General features: G+C 54.2%; 1 protein-coding gene across 4 annotated transcripts; it reads right to left on the reverse strand.

Annotated features, from left to right (window-relative positions):
- Nucleotides 1-975: 975 nt before the first annotated feature.
- IPO13 (importin 13) lies at nt 976-20,760 on the reverse strand. Of its 4 annotated transcripts, XM_025288919.3 has the most exons (20): nt 19,941-20,760; nt 17,403-18,139; nt 11,985-12,125; nt 11,753-11,894; nt 11,495-11,661; nt 11,166-11,286; nt 10,932-11,079; nt 10,321-10,502; nt 10,211-10,237; nt 9,900-10,034; nt 9,591-9,734; nt 8,199-8,279; nt 7,540-7,677; nt 7,286-7,382; nt 4,381-4,433; nt 2,100-2,166; nt 1,951-2,009; nt 1,708-1,797; nt 1,236-1,417; nt 976-1,144 (listed from the first exon to the last, which is right to left on the reverse strand). In XM_025288919.3, exons 1-20 carry the CDS (start codon nt 20,022-20,024, stop codon nt 1,048-1,050), a joined length of 2,892 nt encoding a protein of 963 aa, XP_025144704.1. In that variant the 5' UTR covers nt 20,025-20,760; the 3' UTR covers nt 976-1,047. The 4 variants fall into 4 exon arrangements, 3 of the variants coding, with proteins under 3 accessions (XP_025144704.1, XP_025144705.1, XP_025144706.1); XR_003110230.3 differs by lacking the exons at nt 976-1,144; nt 1,236-1,417; nt 4,381-4,433 and having other exon boundaries at nt 1,714-1,797; XM_025288920.3 differs by lacking the exons at nt 976-1,144; nt 1,236-1,417; nt 1,708-1,797; nt 1,951-2,009; nt 2,100-2,166 and adding an exon at nt 3,145-4,262.
- Nucleotides 20,761-20,763: the final 3 nt, after the last annotated feature.

Consider the following 20,763-nt stretch of genomic DNA (forward strand, 5'->3'; position numbering starts at 1 on the left):
AGAGATTGGGAAAACAACAGGAGAAAGACTGAGACAAACATGGGAGTAACCAGTTCTCCTATCACCTCCAGGGAGACTCATGGCTCAAGCCTGGGAGTGAGGAAAACCCAGTCCTCCTCTTGCAATTTTACTGAGAAGGCTGGGGTGCCTGAGAGGCAGCAGGGGTGGAACTATGGCTGAGACAGAAAGGAAGAGAACCCTTAAGGGAACAGAGCAACAGCAGGCCAGGAGCTGTCCTTGGTCCTGACCAAGCCCTGCCCATCATGTCAGGTACCACAGAAGTGGGGAGCTATGGGTTTGCAGACAACACTAGGGCTTGCCTTCCTCTTCCTCTGGGGCCACCATGCCTCCTCCCCCACATACTCAGCCCTGCTTTCTATACCTCTCCTGAACCAAGTGTAAGTTTGGGTGTCTCCATAACCCCACACAAGAAACCCACCTTGGAATTCAAAGCCGCTATTTCTTCCCTTCCAAATGAGCCCAGCCTCACCTCACTTCCAGCCCAAGGCCCCAAGTCCTTTACTTAGGAAACCTCCCACTGCCCTCAGAAATGAAACTTCCTCCACGCAGCCTTCCTCACTGGTTCCATTCTCCCAGTTTAGTGAGTAGTATGGTTGCTATGGACTAGATCAGCCTTTGTTCAGACAGAACAAGGCATGGCACAATTAGTGGTCTAGTATTCAGCACCGTTGGTTAAATAAGTGTATGCGTGCATAAACACGGGGACTAATTTAATTTGGGGGCAGGTTGCTGGCACTACTGCAGTCGCCACCTACCCCAAGGGCAAGGGCAGCATTTGGATGGCTCCAGTCTAGGCAGCTTGGCTGTAGTAGTGCCCCTTTCACTAAACCTAGAGGTTGGCTCCATCATGCCCTACCAAGGCCTGGGTCCAAGCCTCCTCCCATCCTCCCCCCAGGTCGTCTGAGGTCACGCAGTCGGGTGGCGGTGGCAGTGGAAAGGAGGCAGAGACAGCAGTGCCGTGAGGGTTCAAGTTTACTCTTTGGGGATAAGGAGGGGTGAGGAGGTGTGGGTGGGACGGGGTGCCCCTCAGTAGTCAGCTGTGTAATCTGTGCCATGTAGCCCCCGGCACAGCAGTGTGAATTCTTTCACCATCTCCTTCACCCGCCTCTTGTTTACTCGTTCACTGAAGGAGAGAAGGGAGAGCAAGTCAGCACCATCCACCATGGCCTCCACCTCCCCATGACCCAAGCCCAGGCCCTGCCAGCTCTGCTCACCGAAGGATCTGTTGGCTGAAAGTGTCCTTCTGTTCAGGGCTGAGGCGGGCGGAGGGAAAGCCAGGTGCCTGAAGCGCCTCCTTGATCCACACGCTCAGGAGGCTGAAGCAGTGTTTGTTCAGAGCAAATAGGATGTCGGCAAAGCAGTCCATGAGGCTGCGGGAGGCCTGGCCCCCAATGGCCTGAGGGAGATGGGTTCTTAGCACACCAGGGCCTTGCCCCGTCTGCAGCAAGAGAGCCTAGCCACACCACCCACTCCCGGGCAGTTCCTCAGCCACAGTGCACATGAAGAGTGAGTGCTACTTGACACATGATAGCTGATCCTCACAGCAACCTAACAACTTCCAGCTATTTACTTGATGAAGAAACAGAGCTTAGGGAACCAAGGTGCAAGCTTCCCAAGAGGGCAGCTGCCTCAGCAGTGAGGGCCGCCCCATCCCCAAACCCCGCTGCCCCACCCGCTCCGTCTCACCTCCAGCACTGCTATGAGCAGCATCCGGCCATCCTCCTGTACCACCTTTCCCACAGGTTCTACTTCCCCACACCGAGGCAGCAGCTCTGTCTACAGAGGATGGAGAAGCCCGTCAGCTCCCCCTCTCTCCCCCGTCTCCCTGGAGACAAGGCCTGCACACCATACCCCTACCCAACAGAGTCCTGAGCAGGGTGGGCGGGGTATAAGGATGGTGCAGGGCTTGGGGGTCAGCACAGGACTCACAAAGAAGCCACAGGAGGCCTTGACAGTAGGTGCTTCGGGGAACTTGAGGGCCAGCACAGCTGTGAGAGAGGCAGAGGAAGATCAGATGGGGCTCAGGGATCTTCCCGAGGGGGCCCCAGGCCCATCTGTCCACCTGGCACCCCACTTACCACACTGGAACACAGCTTTGACATCCAGTCGTTCACACAGGAACAAATCTGGCTTCCGCTTCAGAGCCTGCAGGAGGTGGAGCTGGTAAGCCCAGCCCTAGTCGACTCTAAGAATCATCCTCCCACTCACCTGCCACCCAGGCCCCAACCTCACACGCCACAAGTGAAGGTTGCCAAAACCAGCCACCCAGCCATCTCTGGGGAATGAGACCACTCCAGAGTTCAGTATGTCAGGAGGGGAGCAGCCAAGGGATGCCATGTACATGTATGTGTACATGAATGCACATGTGCATGAGAGAGGTTGGGAGTCATAATGCCACAGCTTGGGCCCCAGTCACTCCCGAGCAAACACATCACTCCACCCCACCCCCCACCACCAGGGCCAGACCTCCTGCAGGCTCCAGGTTGCCAGCAGTGACTTCACTTTGATTCACAGAGGCAGTTGAGGCCCCCTTGATTTGTTAACAGGGCAGAGATGGCAGCTGTACAGGGAGCCCAGTTCACACCACCCCTCCTATGTCCTGCCTGCATTCCTCAGACACTCTCCAGCTTAGGAAGAGGAAAGGCAGGGCGGGAGCCTGGGAGCCACGGCCCCACCTCTCACCCAGGATAGCCTGTGTCCAGGCCCTTCTCATCCATACCCAGCCCAGGAGCCAGGGCTGCCGTGTCAGGGGAAGCAGATGGAGTATAGGGGCTGAGAGCTCACCCCAAGAGGTACCAAGGCGCGAATGGCACATCCTCAGGTCATAGGAGATGCTCTGCACAGCTCCCACAGTCATCAAGCACTGCTGTCCCCCAGCAGCCCCCCAGTGCATTCCACATCAACCCTCAACCCTCCAGCCTTCATATACCTTCCACTCCCTCATTTTCACTCAAGCGCAAACAGCCCCACAGGCCCCTCACCTGAAATGCCCTACTTACCCTCTATCACACCTCAATCACATCCCTTGTATACACCACTCTCCCCATTTGCAACACACCCTCGCTACACATTCACATCCCACCCCAACCCTATCCCCAAACTATGTCCACACACCCACACCCTCACCCTCCCCAGTTCTCTAGCACGTGCACTCTCCCCACACACACCCATACTGAAATGTCCTTGCCCCAAAGATACACCCTCACACACATGTCCACCCAGGCCCAGAGCACACTGTCCATTCCCACTCCTCCTACACCCCCTCTACTAGGCTGTAAGTTCCAAGAGGGTAAGAACCGTGTCTGCTTTTGCTCACCATTACATTCTCAGCACCTACCACATGACCAAGCATGTATAACACACTCAAAAAATATCTGTGGAGTGATTAAACAAAGAAACACATCATGGACCCCAACCCATAGGAGCCCCCAACTCACAGGAACTCCTTGACACACATACTAACCCCACATTCCCACAGCCTGACACATGTATCTTCCCAAACATACAACCCCTCATACAGACACACCATTACCGTATATACTCCTCCCCTCCATAACACGCACTCCCACAGCCCAAATCACACACCTCCAACAAACATCGACACTCAAACTCCATCCATGTCTAACGCACATCAGCACACAACACGCATCAGTGCACAGGCTCACTACAGCTACACATTTATTCTGACACTCAGAACAATACACATACTACTCACAGCAGCCATGTGATTTCTGTTCCCTGCCCAAACCGGACTCGAAACACACGAGTCAGTTCCGAGACACTTAAACACACACCAGACACATCTCGCAATGGAGCCAGCACCCCACCTCCCAGCAGCAGCAGGACCTGTCCGGCAGCCCAGCGACAGTTGAGCTCTGGGCTCCACTGCAGCACATTCAGCTTGGCCCCTCCCTCGGAGCTCCTCCCAGCCTCCCTCTCAAGAGCAGGCTGGGGGCACTGAGGCAGGCAGTTCCCCGCAGGAGCACAGGGACAGTGAACCCCAGGCCCTTCAACTCTGGTCCTGCCCCTGAGCTCTTTGGTCACTTTGGGCCCACAGGAGCTGCTGGGCACGGTTACCACCCCCTCCCATGCCCACCCCTCAGGCCAGCCCAGCTCCCTCCCTTCGGGATCAGCCTCTCCCTGGTCTCTGTGGAGGACTGAGCTAGTTGAGGCAAAGGGGCACTAAAGGAGGATGTTGGGTTGTCAACTTCCACGGAAACAGATGAAGAAACTCTATTCAACTGAACAGAAAAAAAAAATTTGTCAACAGAAAGCTAAAAATAGGCTTAAATTGAATTTCAACATAAGAGAAAGAGAAAGAGAGAGAACAGAACGTGAATGAATAAAACTAAAACACACCTGTGCCAGGAGTTGCATAAATGAATCAACAATATCAGGATGATCCCTGGGCCCTAAAATATAATAAAGATGGAACTTAAGAAAAAATTATACAAACAGCAACTCAACCTCATATAGTTATGTGGGACTGAGAGCCTGCAGGGAGACAGCGTGGGGCACATGAGCAGCAGGAAGCAAGATAAAGAAACAAAACATACAAAAACCATGAACTGGGAGAAGCCCAACAGAAAGAGACGGCAAAGTGAAGGACGGTCTGCCCCAGCTCCCTCCCAAGGGGCCTTCCACCTACTCTTCACTCCTCCTCAGGTCAGTCCCCAAGGACCCTGCAGTGCTTGAGCGATGCTGGCCACCATGTAGCTGGGCAAACAGACCCCACACTCTTGTTGTGGCCTCTGGCAGACTGCAGTGGCCCTACACTGCTTCCGATCACATACCTCCCCATCACTCATCATCAAGAGGAGGGCAGGGCTGGTGGGAGATTGGTCCTTGGTACTGCCATGGGAGGCCTGGCTGAAAGCCCTTCCTGGGCATCATGGTCTGAGCAGGTGTCCGCTCCCTTCCTTGCCCTTAAGGCTCTTGGTCTAGCCAAAGAAAAGAATCTACAGGATTCTCTTAATCCAGAAGACTCCTTCTTGGGTTTGGCAGTGCCTGATATGCTGTGGGACTGGCCAGTCAAGGCCCAGGGGAAGGAGCTGCATGATGAGGCAAAAATGAGAGCCCCGCCCACAACACCCCTCCGCATGGACACAGACTCAGCAGAGAGCCGGGCTCAGGGCTGACGAACCCCTCCCACCACTGGGACGCACGAAGAAAGAGGGAAACCAGCCAGTGTGTCGCCCCGCGGTGCAGTGGGAGGGCAGAGCCCGAGGGAGGTATGGCAAGACCGGGACAGCGAAGCAGGTGAGGGGGGCATCCTGTCCTGTAAGACAACCAACAAGCCCAACAGGTAGGATGTTGGACACTATCCTGCCTCCAGTTCTGATGACACTTTCAGCAAGGACGAGGCGTGACCTGGAGCTCCTGCCTGGCTGCTCCACTCTCAGGAGGAGACGCTGTGGAAACCCCTGCCTGAGATACCACTAAGCAGCTGTGTGATCTTGTGCAAGCCATCCACATTCAGTTTCCCTGACTGTCAAGTCGATAATCATCTCTTCCCTACTTCCTTCAGGCTGTGAAAAGCCCTTGATAAAGCCTGTCCCTTCCACATCTGCCCCCTAAGTTACTCAAGTCCTGTAATCAAGTCCTGTAAAGTGAGGCCCAACGTACCCAAGCCTGGGGTCCCTGTAGATGGCAGGTTTGAGGTTCAGCAGCCGCCCTGCTAGAGGTGGGCTGGATAGTGAGGAAGAAAGGCTCCAAGAGCAAGGAGACCTTGCCTCCTTTCTTCAACAGTGTCTGGTGTCTGCTCTCTGCTGGCCTTGTTCCGAGGGATGCAGAAGGAAGAGACCCAAGCCTGCCCTTGAGGGGCTTAGTCCAGGGAGGGAGACAGTCATGGAAGCTGCTTACTGAGTGTGATCAACGCTGTATCAGTGGTACGTGCCCATGCAGTTCTGGCGCAAGGTCAGAAGCAGCCAGCTCTGCCTCAGAGAAGCTTCTGAGGACTGATGCAGGGGTAAGGCATGAGGAGAGAGAGCCTACCCAGTGAAGGGCACAGGGCAATCCAGGCAGAGGAGCAGGGCACAGAGGTCAAAGGGGGCATGATGGGGGAAGTATCAGGGTGGCTGAACTGCTGGAGCCATTCAGGAATGACCGGTGAGAAGTATGCAGGTCTGTCACGCGGTGGCGAGCAGTGGGACCATGACCTGAGGGTGATGGGGAGCAATGAAGGGCTTTAAGCCAGGGAGGGAAAAGTGCTCAGATCTGTGTCTTATAAAAAATATTACAGCTGCTGGGTTCAGAACAGGTTGGAGAAGGGCAGATGCCAGGGAAACCAGTCAGAAGATTGCTGAGGCGATCCAGATGGAGCAGTGGCCATGGAGGGTGGGGAGAGGTGAGGCTGAGGAGGACATCTGTTTTCTGGCTCAGATTTCTCCCCACTCTGGAAACAACCCATGGTCCATCAGAGCAGAGGTCAGCATCAGGGGACCAAATACTGAGGACAGAAGCAGAGAGCACTCTGGCTCCAGCTAAGACTCCTGGTGAGCCTCAAGCCTGTGAGCATGACTCTAGGCAAAACTCAGGAGGATGACGGAACAACGTTGTTTCTTCTCCAAGTGAGAAGCCTGGGTTAGGCAGCAGGGGAAGCCTGGAGCCCCCTACTCCCAACTTCTCTCAGGCAGAGGGCCGTAGTGACTGGGGGGCTGGGATCACAGCCAAAGGCTTCTGGCCTAGAAAGGAATGAGTCTCAATGCAGGGAAAGGAACCAGCACTCTGTGAGAACATCATGTGCAAAACCCCCAAGCCAGGGGCCCAAAAGATGCTACATTAATACCTACTAACAGTCCTAGCAAGTATCTGACATCCCCTTTTCACAGATATGGAAACAAAGGCTCTGAAAAGGTATGTGACTTGCCCAAGGTCACACAACTAGTTGGTGGTGATGAGCTTAGACTTGAGGTCTAGCTGACTTCGAAGCCCATGTTCTTGCCACCTTTCATTCTATGCCAAAGGAAATGGAGCCAAGCTGGTGCTCCGAGTCCCTCTGAGCCTCCAGCCCCAGCTTCCCCCACACCCGGCCTGGCCCTGAGCCCAGGAGAAGACATCAGTCACTCTCTTGTCCACTTCCACCTAGGGCGTCAACTATCTGTAAGGTGCCAGCTGTGCTGAGCTGGATCCCGTTACCTTCCCGTCAAAACCCACGTGCAACTCAGGGGCGAGAGGAGAACAAAGTGGGCAGCTGTGGCTCCCCAGTCAGGAGGCAGAGGCAGTGGCAGTGGCGGCAGCAGCAGAGACCCTGGTCGGGACCTACCTTGCTGGAAGAGGGTGAGTGTGACAGAGGTGACGAGCAGGAAGAGGGCCTCGATGGGGGGAAAGTGGGCAGGCTCGTGAGCAAAGATGTGGACCAGCTGCAACAAAGCAGGGGATGCTGGTCAGCGGAGGCCCTGGCCCACCAGGACAGGCCAGTGTCCCTGGAATGCAGGCGAGGACTCCTGCCAGAGCAACCACTACTCCACCCACCTGCCCAATCCCTGGGTCAGATCTCTGCCTGGGATGAAGGCCCACCTGTCGAGTGAGGTCAAGAGCAGAGGCCTGGGGGATGGTGCTGTACATCCGCCCCAGCATCTCACACAGCTGTGGCACCATGGGGGCAAAGTCATCCAGCAGCGTCTTAACGGACTTCTCAAAGATAGCGCACACCGCCTGGGAAGAAAGCAAAGGGGGCCTGGTCAGCAGGTCACCGCTGGCTGCAGCAGAACGGAGGCCCTGCACAGAGGCCTAAAAAGGGGGCCTTACCCACCAGCCTGCCTGGCTCTGTGAACCCTGGAAGGTAGGCTAGTCTGACCCTCACCCTGGAAGGCAAGAGGCTGAAAGGCCCCTCTCAGAGGGGCTGAGGATGGAACTCTGTAACTTAACTCCAGCTCCTTACATCTCCACCACGGCCTCTCAGGGAGCAACAACAGTGAGAACTGCCTGCGCTGGAGGGAACCAAGGCAGGTGTCTGGACGCTAAAATGGATCCTGACTGGCACTCAGCCCCAGCATCACAGCCTTGGGTGGAGCACTTCTTGTGACACCAGGAAGTTTCTTCCCCAGAGATTCTGAGTGTCTATGGGGTAGGATTCGTCTCCTTCATTTCCTCCAGATCATAGCAAGCTGAGGTGGTGGAAGCTCCATCTCTGAGCAGAATCACCATGGGGGCTGTTGGCAAGGGTCAGCACTCACCTCTACCACCTGGGCATCATTCAGCCATTTGCTCAGCACCTTCTGGATAAGCTGGAAGACCTGCTGCAGTACCACCACCACCTGAAGACACAGGAAGAAGTGAGGTGCCCCCACTACCACTCTCGCCCACCCGAGAAGGACTACTTGGTAGTTGGAGGTAGGCCTGGAGTTTCAAACCTATTACCCCAGACTGCATGCTGAAGACTTGGTACACAGGACCCCGGGGAAGGAGTGTTTTGCTGAATCCCCATGAATCAAAGATACCCTGAATTCTAAGGATCATCTTAGAGGAAGCCTCAAACTGCAAGCTTCAGAAGACTATTAAAACTTTGTAATCTTTTAAAAAAGTCACTCCCTATCGACTTCTGCTCAGTAAAAGCATTTTAGTGCCAAAGGCCTATGGACCAGCCCCTGAAGAAGCAGAGATATTGTCTCACCCAGATAGGCTTAGGGTAGAGAGCCCCAAGGGATGCGTAGAAATGGGCAGCTTATGGTGGAGCAGAGCAGCCTGAGGTCCTGGGAGGTGAGGGAAGGAGGGATGATGACTACCATAGAAGAAGGAGGGGTTCTTTGGGAGGACAGTGGCTTTGGTTTGGTCTGGAGCTAAAAGGGTGACCGATACTGGGGTGGGGAGTTGAGCAGAGGGACCAGGATACCGTGGCTAACCTTTTCTCCAGGAGAAAACACTGGAGGGGTACTTGGAACAATGACTAAAGCAGTCCCTCGCATCCGTACAGAGTTTTACAGTATGCAAAGTACTTTTAATCAAGACTATACCTGCTGTTCAGCACAGTTCTATAAGATGAGCATCAGATATCCTGATGTTCCTAGTTTTGAATGGGCAGCTGAGACTTGTCCCAGACTAAACAGCTCATAAGTAGTCACCCCAACGTCCTGTGCCAAGCTTACCACGGCAGTTATCACAGTGCTTTGTGACAATCTGTTTACATGTATTTCCTCTAGACCAAAACCACTCCAAGGCAAGAACTATTACATGTGGAGTATGTAAGCATCCTTAGTGCCTGTAGAGGACGGTGAATGCTGAAGTAGAAGGCCCCACTGAGTTGGGGGTTAAACAGGGTACCATAATTACATCACTTAGGATGTATAATGTCAGTGTTGCCCATGGGGAGAAGGAAACACTGTAACACCACCCCAGTTAGGCTAGGAACAAAGACAACATCACCCACAGGACTGAGTGAGACAATGACATCACTCCCTACAGAGCAGGGGGCAGTGGGAGGGTCATTCACAGGGTCAAAGGACCAAATGCATCACGCCCCATGGGGCCAGGGACACAATGACAATATTACCCGTAGAGTTCAGGGGTGACTATGACATTCCCACAGGGTTGGGGGTGGGGGGGGCAGTGGCAATGACAACATCACCCACGGGGTTGGGTCCCTGTGGCACTGGCAGCTTCCGGAGCTCAGGGCCTTCATGATCATCCTCATGATGACTGACGTCCAGTGTGGTGAAGAGGTTGGAGAGAAGCCCCAAGATGTGGACAATGGCCAGCTTGTTGGAAGGATTAGGCTACGGGGAGAAGGGAACCAAGCTCTGGATCTCCCAGCCCTGACTGCCAGCCCACCCCTCAGCAGCTAAGCCACAGCCCCCACAAAGGGCAGCCCCAGAGACCCACTGCTGCTTGCGGCCACATACGACACATACACACACGCGCGCGTGCAAGAGTTCACTCACGATCTCTTCTGCCAGCTTCTCCAGCTGCTGGATATATGGTGAGATGAGCGAGTGCAGGTTTTTAAGGATCTCCTCCACTTGCAAGGCTGACAGCAAGAAGCCGAGTGCCTGCATCAGCCACATGCACTGGCTCGTCTGTGGGGCAGAGCACAGAGGGTCAGTCCCAGAGACACCTAGCTGTGGGTGGGGAGAATGAGCCTCTTGGGGAAGGTTCCAAGAATAAGAATAAGGCACAAAGGCAGAAGATGGGATTTCTTTGGATCCCCCCAATACCTCAAAGAGCCGAGCCCCCTAGAAACTTATGAACTCACCTTATGGATCTGTTTCATCAGCACATCCTAGGGATAAAGAGAAGGAATATGGTGTCAGTGCAGGGCAGACTGTGCCCTGAGGCCTGGCTGCACCCAGGGCCCTGGGATACCTGGGAGACAGCCACGATGTTGGCAGCGTAGGGCGGCAGGTCATACTTGCACTCTCGGCAGATCTTCTTGAGGGTGGACACAGAAGAGATAGAGAGCTCGGGATTGCCTAAGGCGTGCAGCACAAGGGGTAGAACGCTGTTGATCATGACGGGGTGGTCAGCCAGCCACTCAGACAGAGCTCCTGGAGGAAGGAGGGAAGGCATCTGAGGCAGGCCAGGCTGCCTGTGTGCCAGGTCCCTGCAAGGCAGGCAGATGTGGCAGGGTGGAGCTGGAGCCCCTGAACAGAGAGCGCGCTGCGTGTTCAGAGCATGGGATGGGCAAATATGCACGTACGGGCTCAAACATGACCTTACCGCTGAGAAGTGGGAAGGTGTTACTCGGTAGAGGCCCAGTGCCACTGTTTCAGTGGCAATGAACTAGCCTCGCTGAACTGCAGCTCAGCGCACTGTGGCAAGGACCCCTAGACATGCCAGGACAGTCCCCTGGCTGCAGTTTCTGATTGTGTGTGTGCGCACTTCTGTCTCCCACTTTGCACAGGACCCAGCAGGTCGGCTTGGGGCTGTGCGCTGTGGCTCTGGGGGTGTGCTCACGGGTGTGGGCCAGGGCTCACCAATGGTGAACATGACAGTGTCCGCCAGCTGCACGTTGCTGATGCTGATCCGCGGGATGAGGCCGATGAGCCCGGGCACCACATCGGAGTAGTTGACATCGATGGTCTCTGCGATGGACTGGAAGCCATAGAGCAGGGCCTCTGTGTGCTGGGGAAAGAGGATGCCACTGGCTTGGCTGAGGAGGAGGAGGTGACAGATCTGGGAGGGCTGAGGGAATCAGGCTGGGGAGGTACCTGCCAGGAGTAGGGCTCCTCTGAGCTGGTGAGCAAACGACCCAGCTTGTCATAGAGGTTGCTGAGGAGCTCGGCCCCCAGCATCTCATAGACATACATGAGCGTGTCTGAGATGTCCACCCTAAGAAGCAGATGAAGGCCTTATACACTGCCTAGATGCCTCCCCCAAGCACAGGAGCCCACCCCGATTCCCTCACAGCCCTGCCAAAGCACCTAGAGAACAGAGAAGGGTGGCCCAGGATTCAGGGAACCTGGCCTTGGACCCCTGCCCTCATTGCCTTCATTATCTCAGGACTCCCTTCAGAGCCGGATCGGCCTGCTACTGTCACCTGTAAATTCGGAACTGCTCCTTCTCATCTGAGGACCAGAATCCATATTCTTCATCAGAAGGGAACTGGGCCTTGTGCAGAAGCACATCCACCAGCTGGAAGTAGACTGGCCGGTACACCTGCTGGTACACAGCCTGTTTCTCTGCCTCAAAGGACAGAATGTCATCCTGAGAGAACCAGGGAGGAGAGTTAGCCGAAGATGCCATCACTCCCCTTCTTCCATCGCGGCCCAGGGCCACCGAAGGTCACGTGACACACCTGCAGTGTGTACCAGAAGGTGAGGGTCAGGGAGCTGGTGGTCTCGTTGACAGGGAAGTGGCCAGGGATGCCCGTGCAGAACATGATCATGTTGACGAGGGCCAGGAAGCTCTGCCAGTGCTCCACTTGGTCCAGCAAGGCCCTGGGAGGGAGAAGGCATGGGGAGGTCCTTCCACCTCCCTTACTTCTGCAAGGGCCCTGCCATCCCACCTGCAGTTGCCCCTGTCCTCACCGGGAGTGGTTCTCGCCCAGAGCCACAGCAATGCGACAGATGCCATGGGAGGTCTCCATGTCCCCATTCTGTACTGCCTGTCGCAGTTGATCCTGCAGTCCCAGCACCAGTGGGATGAGTTTCAGGAGTGTGTTCACGTACCTGGAGGCAGAGGGTGAGGAGATGCATCAGAACTGTCTGCCCATCCCCCACCAGCTTTGGGAGAAAGGCACAATCTCTCTGTTGTCCATCAAAGCCCCCCTTTCCACATCAAACCCAAAGCAAGAAAGAGGTCAGGGGCTAGGCCTATGTGGCAGGTTTGACATTGCCCAATTTGGGAATAACTTTAGGTCAGAGACCTCCAGGAGAACTCTGGAAAGGATATACAAAAAGGTAAGTGTGGCTGGACCTGTGCCTCCAGTTGGACTTAGAGTTGATGCTTGAATGGCTTAAGACTTTTAGGGAGGTTAGGATGAGGTGAATGTGTTTTGCATGTGGGGAGGACAAATAAATTTGGGGGGGGGGGCAGAGAATAAGACAGCTATTGATTGAATTACGTTTCCCCAAAAAAGATGTGTTGAAGCCCTAACCTTAGTAGCTCAGAATGTGACCTGATTTGGAAACAGGGTCACTGCAGATTAGATCAGAGAGTAGGGGGTGGCCTAATACAATATGACTGATGTTCTTAAAAGAAGACCTTCATGTTAAGACAGAGACCCACAGGGAGGATGACATGTGACAACAAAGGGAGAGGCTGGAATTATGCAGCAAGCCGAGAGAACACCAAAGACTGCCAGCAAAGCAACAGAAGCTGGGAGGCAGCAAGGAAGGGTGCTCCTACAGGTTTCAGAGGGAGCTGAGACCTTGATTTCAGACCTCCAGGCTCCACAACTGTGAGACAATAAATCTCTGTCGTGTGTGCCAGGGTGTGGTACCTTAGCATGGCAGCTGTAGGAAACTAATACCATCAGTATCAGGGGAGATTGAATAAGGATAGGAGACAGAAGAGGTAACACACGCTCAAGAGTCTTGTTAAAGACTACAGGAGACAGCAACAGCTCCGGAGAGCATCAACCTCCACCCTCCACTCTGCCCCCTGCCACCAAATCCTAACTCCTAAGGAGTCTGGTGGCAGTAAGGGAGGGAATGAACTCAGAGGGAACTCAGAAACAAAACAGGGATAGGAGGATGGCGAAGAGTCAAGAACAACTCTCCCTGGTGGAAATACTTCCTGAGACCTGGAGGAGAGGATGGATGGGGACAGTAATAAATTTAACGGCAGGCCACAGGGTGTTAAGTTCAACATTAGGCATATTGAATCAGAGGTACCCAGGGAAATAGGCAGGTAGAAGTATCCAGAGAGAACTGGATATAGAAACCTGAAGCCCAATGGAGAGGTTAGAGCAAGAGACATAGACTTTGGAATCATCAGCAAACAGCTATGGGAATAGCTGGAAAGTGCCCAAGAATTAAGTGTCGAATGGGAGGAGGGCATGACAACCCACTCCAGTATTCTTGCCTGAAGAATGCCATGGACAGAGGAGCCTGGTGGGCTATGGTCTGTAGGGTCGCAGAGTCAGACATGACTGAAGCAACTTAGCATGCGTGCATGTGTAAGTGCTGAATGAGAAAAGAGGGTCTGAGCCAGAGCACTGAAGCACAGTGATCCCTAAGGAAGGAGCAGAGGAAGCAGAGTATACAAAGGAGACTAGAGAAGGCTAGCTCCATCCCCAGCTGCCTGCTGTGTGGAGAGACTAAGCAGAGGAAGTGATGCTCTCAGGGGGGATCCCTCTACTGCCAATCATAGTGTCACCATAGCAAACCATGGAGGGAGGGGTACTGAAGATCCAGAAGGAGTTCTATCTGGACTTGCCCCAAGCAGCTTGCTAGGAGGTAGCCCTGGCAAGGTAACCTTAGGCAAAGGATGAGAAGGACAAGAGGCAACCAGTCCGGGATGCTGGCTTCCACATCCCGGTTCTGGTGGGACAAGACGTTCATACCAGATTACCCGCAGCCCAGAGACAGCTCCAGAGGGTGTGGCCTGGAGACAGCGGGGATGGCTTGTCTCATGGCCCTGACACGGGCTGCACCACAAGACAATGGGCACCTTCAGGCCAGACTCTGGCACAGTGAGTAGGGGCAGGGCCAAGGCCATGGCTGTGAGCTGCCCAGTAGCTGAGATGGCAGCAGGAGGTAGTGCCCTACCCCCACAGCATCCTCACTGAATTCCAGGGCTCCCTCACATCTTCGAAATTCATGTACACAGTAGGTAATCAAAGTTCTTAATTTGTCTCATCTCTGCCTCATAACAGGATAAATCAAGGACAGTATAGCCCAGTAGAGCTCAGAGCATTACTCAAGGTCACAGAGCAAATAGTGACAGATTCCAGGTTAAGACAGCCCTGTGCACTGCTATAGATCTGCTTCTGTTTCAGGGTCCAACTTGAATTTCCTCAAAGGATCTATGCAGATCTCAGCATATCTCTCAAATTCTAACTGATGGGAGCTCCCATGAGCCTGTCTAATTCATCTTTTTTCTCTTCTCCAGCCCCCCAGCAAAAAGCTTTCCCAGGATTAAAAACAAATCTCAGGAAACTTTTTTTTTCAAAGGAGAGAGAGCCAGGCAAACAGCAGCAGCTGTGGATAGGGTGGGAAAATGGTGACTTGAGTGTAAGCTCAGCCAAGGAGAGAGCCAACGTTGGGACACCTGGGGAATGGCTGGATGACCCAAAATTCAAAGCCACTGAAGGTGACTTTCTCAAGCCAAAGTTAGGAAATGGACTAGACAGAGCAAAGCCCAAACACTGACTCCAGGCTGGATGCAGTCCACCCATAGGGGAAACTCTTGCATTGATTTCCTACCACCCAGACACCTGTGCCTGAGACTTGTGAGCAAACAGAATGTACCTGAGGCCTCAAGGTTTCTAGGTCTGGGGGAGGGAGATAGAGAGGATGCCTTTAGAACACCACAGCTGAGCCTGGGTTCAAAAGGCCTGGCTCCTGTTGGTCAGCTTGAGCTGCCGGGGCAGAGCTGCTGGGACTCCTTGGCTGCCACTCACACTGAGCTCAGCCCAGACCTGCAATTAGAGCTCTGGGAGCAGAGCTGAGAAAATGGGGAGAGTTGCTAAGCAACCGAGGGGGCTGCAGCCAATGGGCGCTCAGGAGGCTATAGGTTCCCTCACTGGCTCCTTGCTTGCTCATTCGTTCAGAGGAGCAGAGGCATCAATTACCTGCCAAAGCCCTCGAGACTGGCTAGGCGGGTAAACCTGGGTGTATCCAAGGACACCTCACATCACCCACGCACTGGCCCTGCCAATTCCCCTTAGCCACCAATTGTCTGAGCCTAGCCAGCCAAGAAAGGCCTTGACCTAGGACTTGGTACCCACCTTAAACTGGAAAAGCTGAGATGCCCTGGGAAAGGGCTCATACTAACTGCCAAAGCAATCATGATACCAAATACTAGTAACTGCCATTAATGTGATGTCAAGGAACCATGCTAAAGCTCTCAGAAACATTCTCTTATTGAATCTTCATACCAAAATATTCCCAGAATACCAGGGTCAGGCCCTGGGAACATTATTCTATTTAAACTCTGTATAATGATCCATTTTACTGATAACAGAAACTGAGGCTTAAAAGTGGTTTATTCAAGGTCTCAGATCTAGGAAGTGAATTATTTGGGATTCAAACTCAAACATGACTAATGCCAAAGCTAGAGCCATCAACCACTTCCCCAGGCCATCCCTTTCAATGGTATTTCCCCTTCTGGCTCTGTTGAGCATTCTCAAAGCCTTTTCTCTGAAATGTGAAGTATCAGGCTTCCAGGCTTGCCCCAGCCAATCCAACTTATACCAAAAATCTCATCACGCCATTTTCTCTTATTATATCCTCTTCAGCACAAAGACCAAAATCTTAAGCCTGGTCAACAAGGCCTTGATGATCTGGGTCTAGATCTCCAACCACTGGCCCTTACACTTTGCTATTTAATCATACCCAGTCACCAGGCTCTCTCACACCCTTTCCTTGCTTGGGCTCTTCCTTCGGTCTGAAATGTCCTCCCCATATCCATCATCTCCATCTGGCTAACTCTTACACAGCCTTCAAAGCACAGCTCGGTCGGCACCTCCTCAGGGAAGCCCTTCATACCCTCACACTGGGTTAAACGCCTCCTCTCGGTTCTGACAGCAACCTGCTCCCTCTATTAGAGCACTCATCACATAGGCTGTACTTGCCCATCCATGTGTCTCCTGGATTCTGAGCTCTTGACTTGCAGAAATCAACCTATCCATCTTTAGGCTCCCTGTGGTCAGCCTAGACCCCCACACATAAACAGACGCTCAAGCAACATTTCCTGAGGAAACATCTCATTACACTCACCTTGTTTTGGATCCTTGAGTGTATGGTGGGGCTGCCCACTACATGCCTTTGCCCCTGCTGTATCTCCCGAAGCCTGGAACACTCCCTCCCCTTCCACCCTCTCCCACTCCTACCCTCACCAAGTAGGCAACTCCTACTTTTCCTCTGTTTAAAAAATAATGAATGCTACCAAGTGCTGCCAGGCACAATGTGACAAAATAAAATGACAGAGAGCCTGTCCTCACATTGCTGAGAGACTAATGGGGAGACATACGTTAATTTATAATGAAACTGCGTTACAGACTAAGAATGAAAAACACTGGGAGTGCTGAGATAAAATAGAGAAGACCAAGCAGTCTTGAAAATCATGAGGACTTTCCTAAGGAAGTGAAGTTTCAGATCAGGCAACGATGATATGACAAGTACATGTGATGGCTTGGAGGCTAGAAGGAGCCTGGGACCCTCAAGAAACTGAAAAGTTTGTGTGAGAATGAAGAAAGGAAGTAGCATAGCTTGAGACGAGGCTGGGGATGCCATGCTGTGCTTTGCCCTCGTGAATCACATTGAGAATTCTGAACTTTATCCTAAGAGCAGTGTGGGGCCACTGGGGATTTCTGAGCAGAAAGGAAAGATTAGACTCTCATTTTTTAAAAAGATTTCTCTGGGTGCTAAGTTGGCAATGAAAGGTACAAGTGTGAAAACCAGGGGACTGGTGAGGAATCCCCTCAGTAATCAGGCGAGAGAGATGAGGACAAATTACACCAGGGTGGGGGCAGTGGAAATGGAAAAGATATGCCGCAGAGTCAGGAGCAGAGCAGCCAGGACTTGGTACTAAGAGAACGAGAAGGGAGAGTCAAATATTTTCATTGAATAATTCGTTGGATGGTTTGTTGTCTAACATCTTGTCTCCCTCTCTGAACCACAAGGACAAGGACCATGTCTTGTTTGGTTCCTTGCTGTATATTCAGCATAGGGCCAGGCATGTAGTAGGTACTCAATTAGTGTTTACTGAACAGATGGATGGATGGATGTGTGGCTGGCCAAGCAGGCTGTCCATCTCCGGGATGGTTGGGACCGGCTCACCTCTGGGCATCAGGCTGTGAGATGGCATTGACAATGGCCTCCACACTGCTGTCAAAGAGCTCTGAGTCCTGCAGAGCCGCGAAGGCAGCCTGAATGAGCGCCTCGCAGTCTTGCAGCGGTACCTCCAGCTGCACCCAGCTGGAAAAGCACTTGAGCACCTTCTGACGCACACAGCTGGGTGAGCTGGGCTGCTGCAGCAGCTGCTCCAGCAGTGGGAAGACAGCCCCACACTCCACTGCCAGGCTGGTCCGCACCAGGCTTTTGCGATACTGGGGCAGGCGGCTGGTCTGGAACTCCTCGGGCAGCACTGTCAGAAGCTCCAGCAGGGCCAGGCAGCGGCCCTGGCTATCCACCGGTGAGTCCTCGGCCTGGAACAGCCGTACCATATCTGCCACAGCACATGGCCAAGCGTCGGGCATCATGCTGAGAGCCAGCGAGGCCAGCGCCACGCACAGCCGAGTCAGCACAATCTTGGAGCCACTGGCAAAGTGGGTGATCTGGGTGAAGAGCTGTGCCTTTAGGCTCTCATACTGGTCAGTAGGGATGTCACTCCAGTAGCGAGAGATCTTGATGTGTAGGGCACTGGCCCCAAAGTACTGGATCTCAGGCACCTTGTCCGGCTGCAGGAGCTGCCAGCTGAAGTGCCAGGCCTGAGGGGACGCCTGGGCCTGCATCAGCCACTTTTGAGCCAGGTTCTTGTTCTCAATGTTGGGGTCATAGTAGAGCTGGTGCAGCGCCTGCAGGACAGCACAAGACTGAGCAGGTGCTGGCCACTCTGGATCCTGCCAGGGCCCACAACATAGGCCATGACTTGGTCCTGCAAAACTGTCCTCTCTTTCTGACCAGGGGGCTGAGCGGGAAGGGAGAGCTCAGGCTCAGCAGTGCTTCATGGACCTGGGGTCCGGCCAGGATCTTGAGAGCCTGAACTTGCCCACACTCCACCATAGCCTCTTCTCTCTATAGCAAAACCTAAGGGGTTGGGAGCGTGAACTGCAGGGAAGCAGCAAAAGAGGAGGCCAAGTTCCCCAAAGGAAAAGCACCTGAGGTAAAGGGCAAGGCCCAGGTGGAAAGAGTGGCTCCATAAGGAAGAAGCTAAGCCTGAGAAGAGCGTGGAACAGCCTGAGCCACCCCCCGCCTCCAACCCTCCCAGGCACAGCTGCTCTCATCTACTCCAACAGCTCCATTTAGCTCCCCCAGGATCATCCCTAGGTCACTCCAGATGCTGGCACCAAAGCCACTGTGAAATCTGAGCAGGACTAAGACTTTGCCAGGCAGCCCTAGGGCACAGATAAACTGAAAGGGAGGGTGAGAACACTCCTCAGAGAGCATACAAGAGGGTCCAAAAGCTGGTCCAGAGAAGTCTTGGCCTGCAGCCCTGGCAAATGCCTAGCCTGGAGTTCTCAACTAGCTAAATCCCCAGGGTCCCAATTCCATTAGGACTTCACACAGTAGGAAAACAGTGGTTTATTTCCCTGGAGGCACATGGAACAGTGCGCCACCATGCCAACACTGCCCAGCCCCAAGGGGTGGATGAGTGAGGCCAGGACTGTGAGAGTCCTAAGCAGGGTCCTAAGCCCTAAGAGTCCTAAGCAGGCTCCATCCAAGTAGGTTGAGCCCTATCTGTACCTCTGACAGCCAGTTATGGCCACTGTTCCTTGTCTGGACCCTTGGGATGCAGAGGCAGGCAGAGAACAGAAGCAGAAAGATGCATCCTTACCACTGGGTATGGTAAACGGGGCTCAAGAATAACAAATGAGTATCTGCAACCATTCCCTGTTTTCCACCACGATAGCCCTGTATCCCCCATCCACCCCAGGGTGGAAAGCATTTCTACATTCCCAGCCTCTGGGGGCAGAACCCAGCAAAGAAATAGAGAAGCAGTTTGAAAAGACAGACTGAGCAGCGGGGGAGCCTGAGAGTGCTATGGCAGGAAGCCATGTGGGCAGGTGAGTAGGGAAGGACCCTGAAGCTGCCAGCAGGACCAGGCCCCTGGGATCCAGGACAAAACCAAGGGGCCAGCCCTACTTCCACCTGCCCGGGAGTGGTCTGCCCTCCATCCAATAACCGAAGGACCCTTCTCCAAGGAAAAGTGAAAACACAACCCAGATTGTTTTAGTTTCAGATTATTTTCTGAGCCCCTGCTCAACAAAACAGGGCCAGGATGGCTCAGCATCACTCTGGTTTCTGGGGACTGAGCTGCAAATCTCCCTCATTCCTGGCTTCTTACTGCACTGCTCATGCATTTCCCGTGGAGCTGGAGAGTAGCCAGTCTGGCTGGAGGGTCTAAACCATCAGCACACTGGAGGGACCATCCCAAGACCCTAGCGTGTCTACAGAGGACCCGTGTCTATGGAAGGCCAAAAATAGCCTAAGACACCATTGCATTGCTGTCGGCTGGCCCAGAGAGACAGCAAATGCCAGGTGCTCTGGAGGCACCATCCCAACGGGCACCCAGCCCAGGCCTGGGCCCTGGCATTAGTGTCAGTCCCCAGAACTTCTGCTCTGTCACTGGAGTGCCCCTCCCCAGAGCCCTCATACCTTCTCCACGTTCTCCACCGTGAAGTCCAAGGCTGGTGCTGCTCCAGCCCCTGCAGCCCCCGGCTGCTCCTCCCGCCGCTCCATCTTTGCTCCCTCCCCAGCAGGGAGGTGGACCGTGGCCTGTCTCCTGCCCCAGCCTCTTGGCTGCTGGCCCCCTGCTAGACTCCGGCTTGGGTGCCCAGGAAGTGGTGGCGTGACAGGGGTCCCAGGGCAAGCATGGCTGCCGAGGCCGCCCTACCTCGGTTGAGGGTGGGGGGCTAGCCAGAGGCCAAAAGGGGTGCTCTTAGGAGGAGACCCACTGAGGGGATCTCCTAGGAGAAAGCCGTCAGTGAGGAGTTTGCAGGCGGGGGTCCTGATGGTAAATCAGGGTTCTGTCCCCAGAATCTATGAAGAGGGAGTCATAGGGAAGCGAGGCCTGGGGAAAACCAAGGGGTCACAGGGTCGATGGCCTGTACCACAACACCCTAGTGAGATCTCGGGTTCTAGGAGGAGGTCACGGGGGTGGGAGGTTACGGGGGAGAGAGCCCTTCGCGGGTTACGGAGGCGTCCAACGAAGCGCAGGGGTACAGCTTCGCAAATCTCGGGCGAAGAGTCCGTGGAGTTAAGGGGCTGTGGCAGGTCCCCTCGGCTCGGCCAGGCCCGCGCTCTTCTCACCCTCCGTCTCCGGCCCTGCTACCGCCGCTGCCTCCGCCCCAGTGACTGACAGGCGAGCCGGCCCGGCCGGGACGGGGCGGGGACCTCAGCGAGGCACGGGCTGCCCCGAGCGCCTGTCCGCGGCACTGCCGACTCAGAAGCCGTCCCACCCGGACCCGCTCCTGCCCTG

The sequence above is a fragment of the Bubalus bubalis genome, chromosome 6 (assembly GCF_019923935.1).
Source record: "Bubalus bubalis isolate 160015118507 breed Murrah chromosome 6, NDDB_SH_1, whole genome shotgun sequence".
NCBI classification, from domain to species: Eukaryota; Metazoa; Chordata; class Mammalia; order Artiodactyla; family Bovidae; genus Bubalus; species Bubalus bubalis.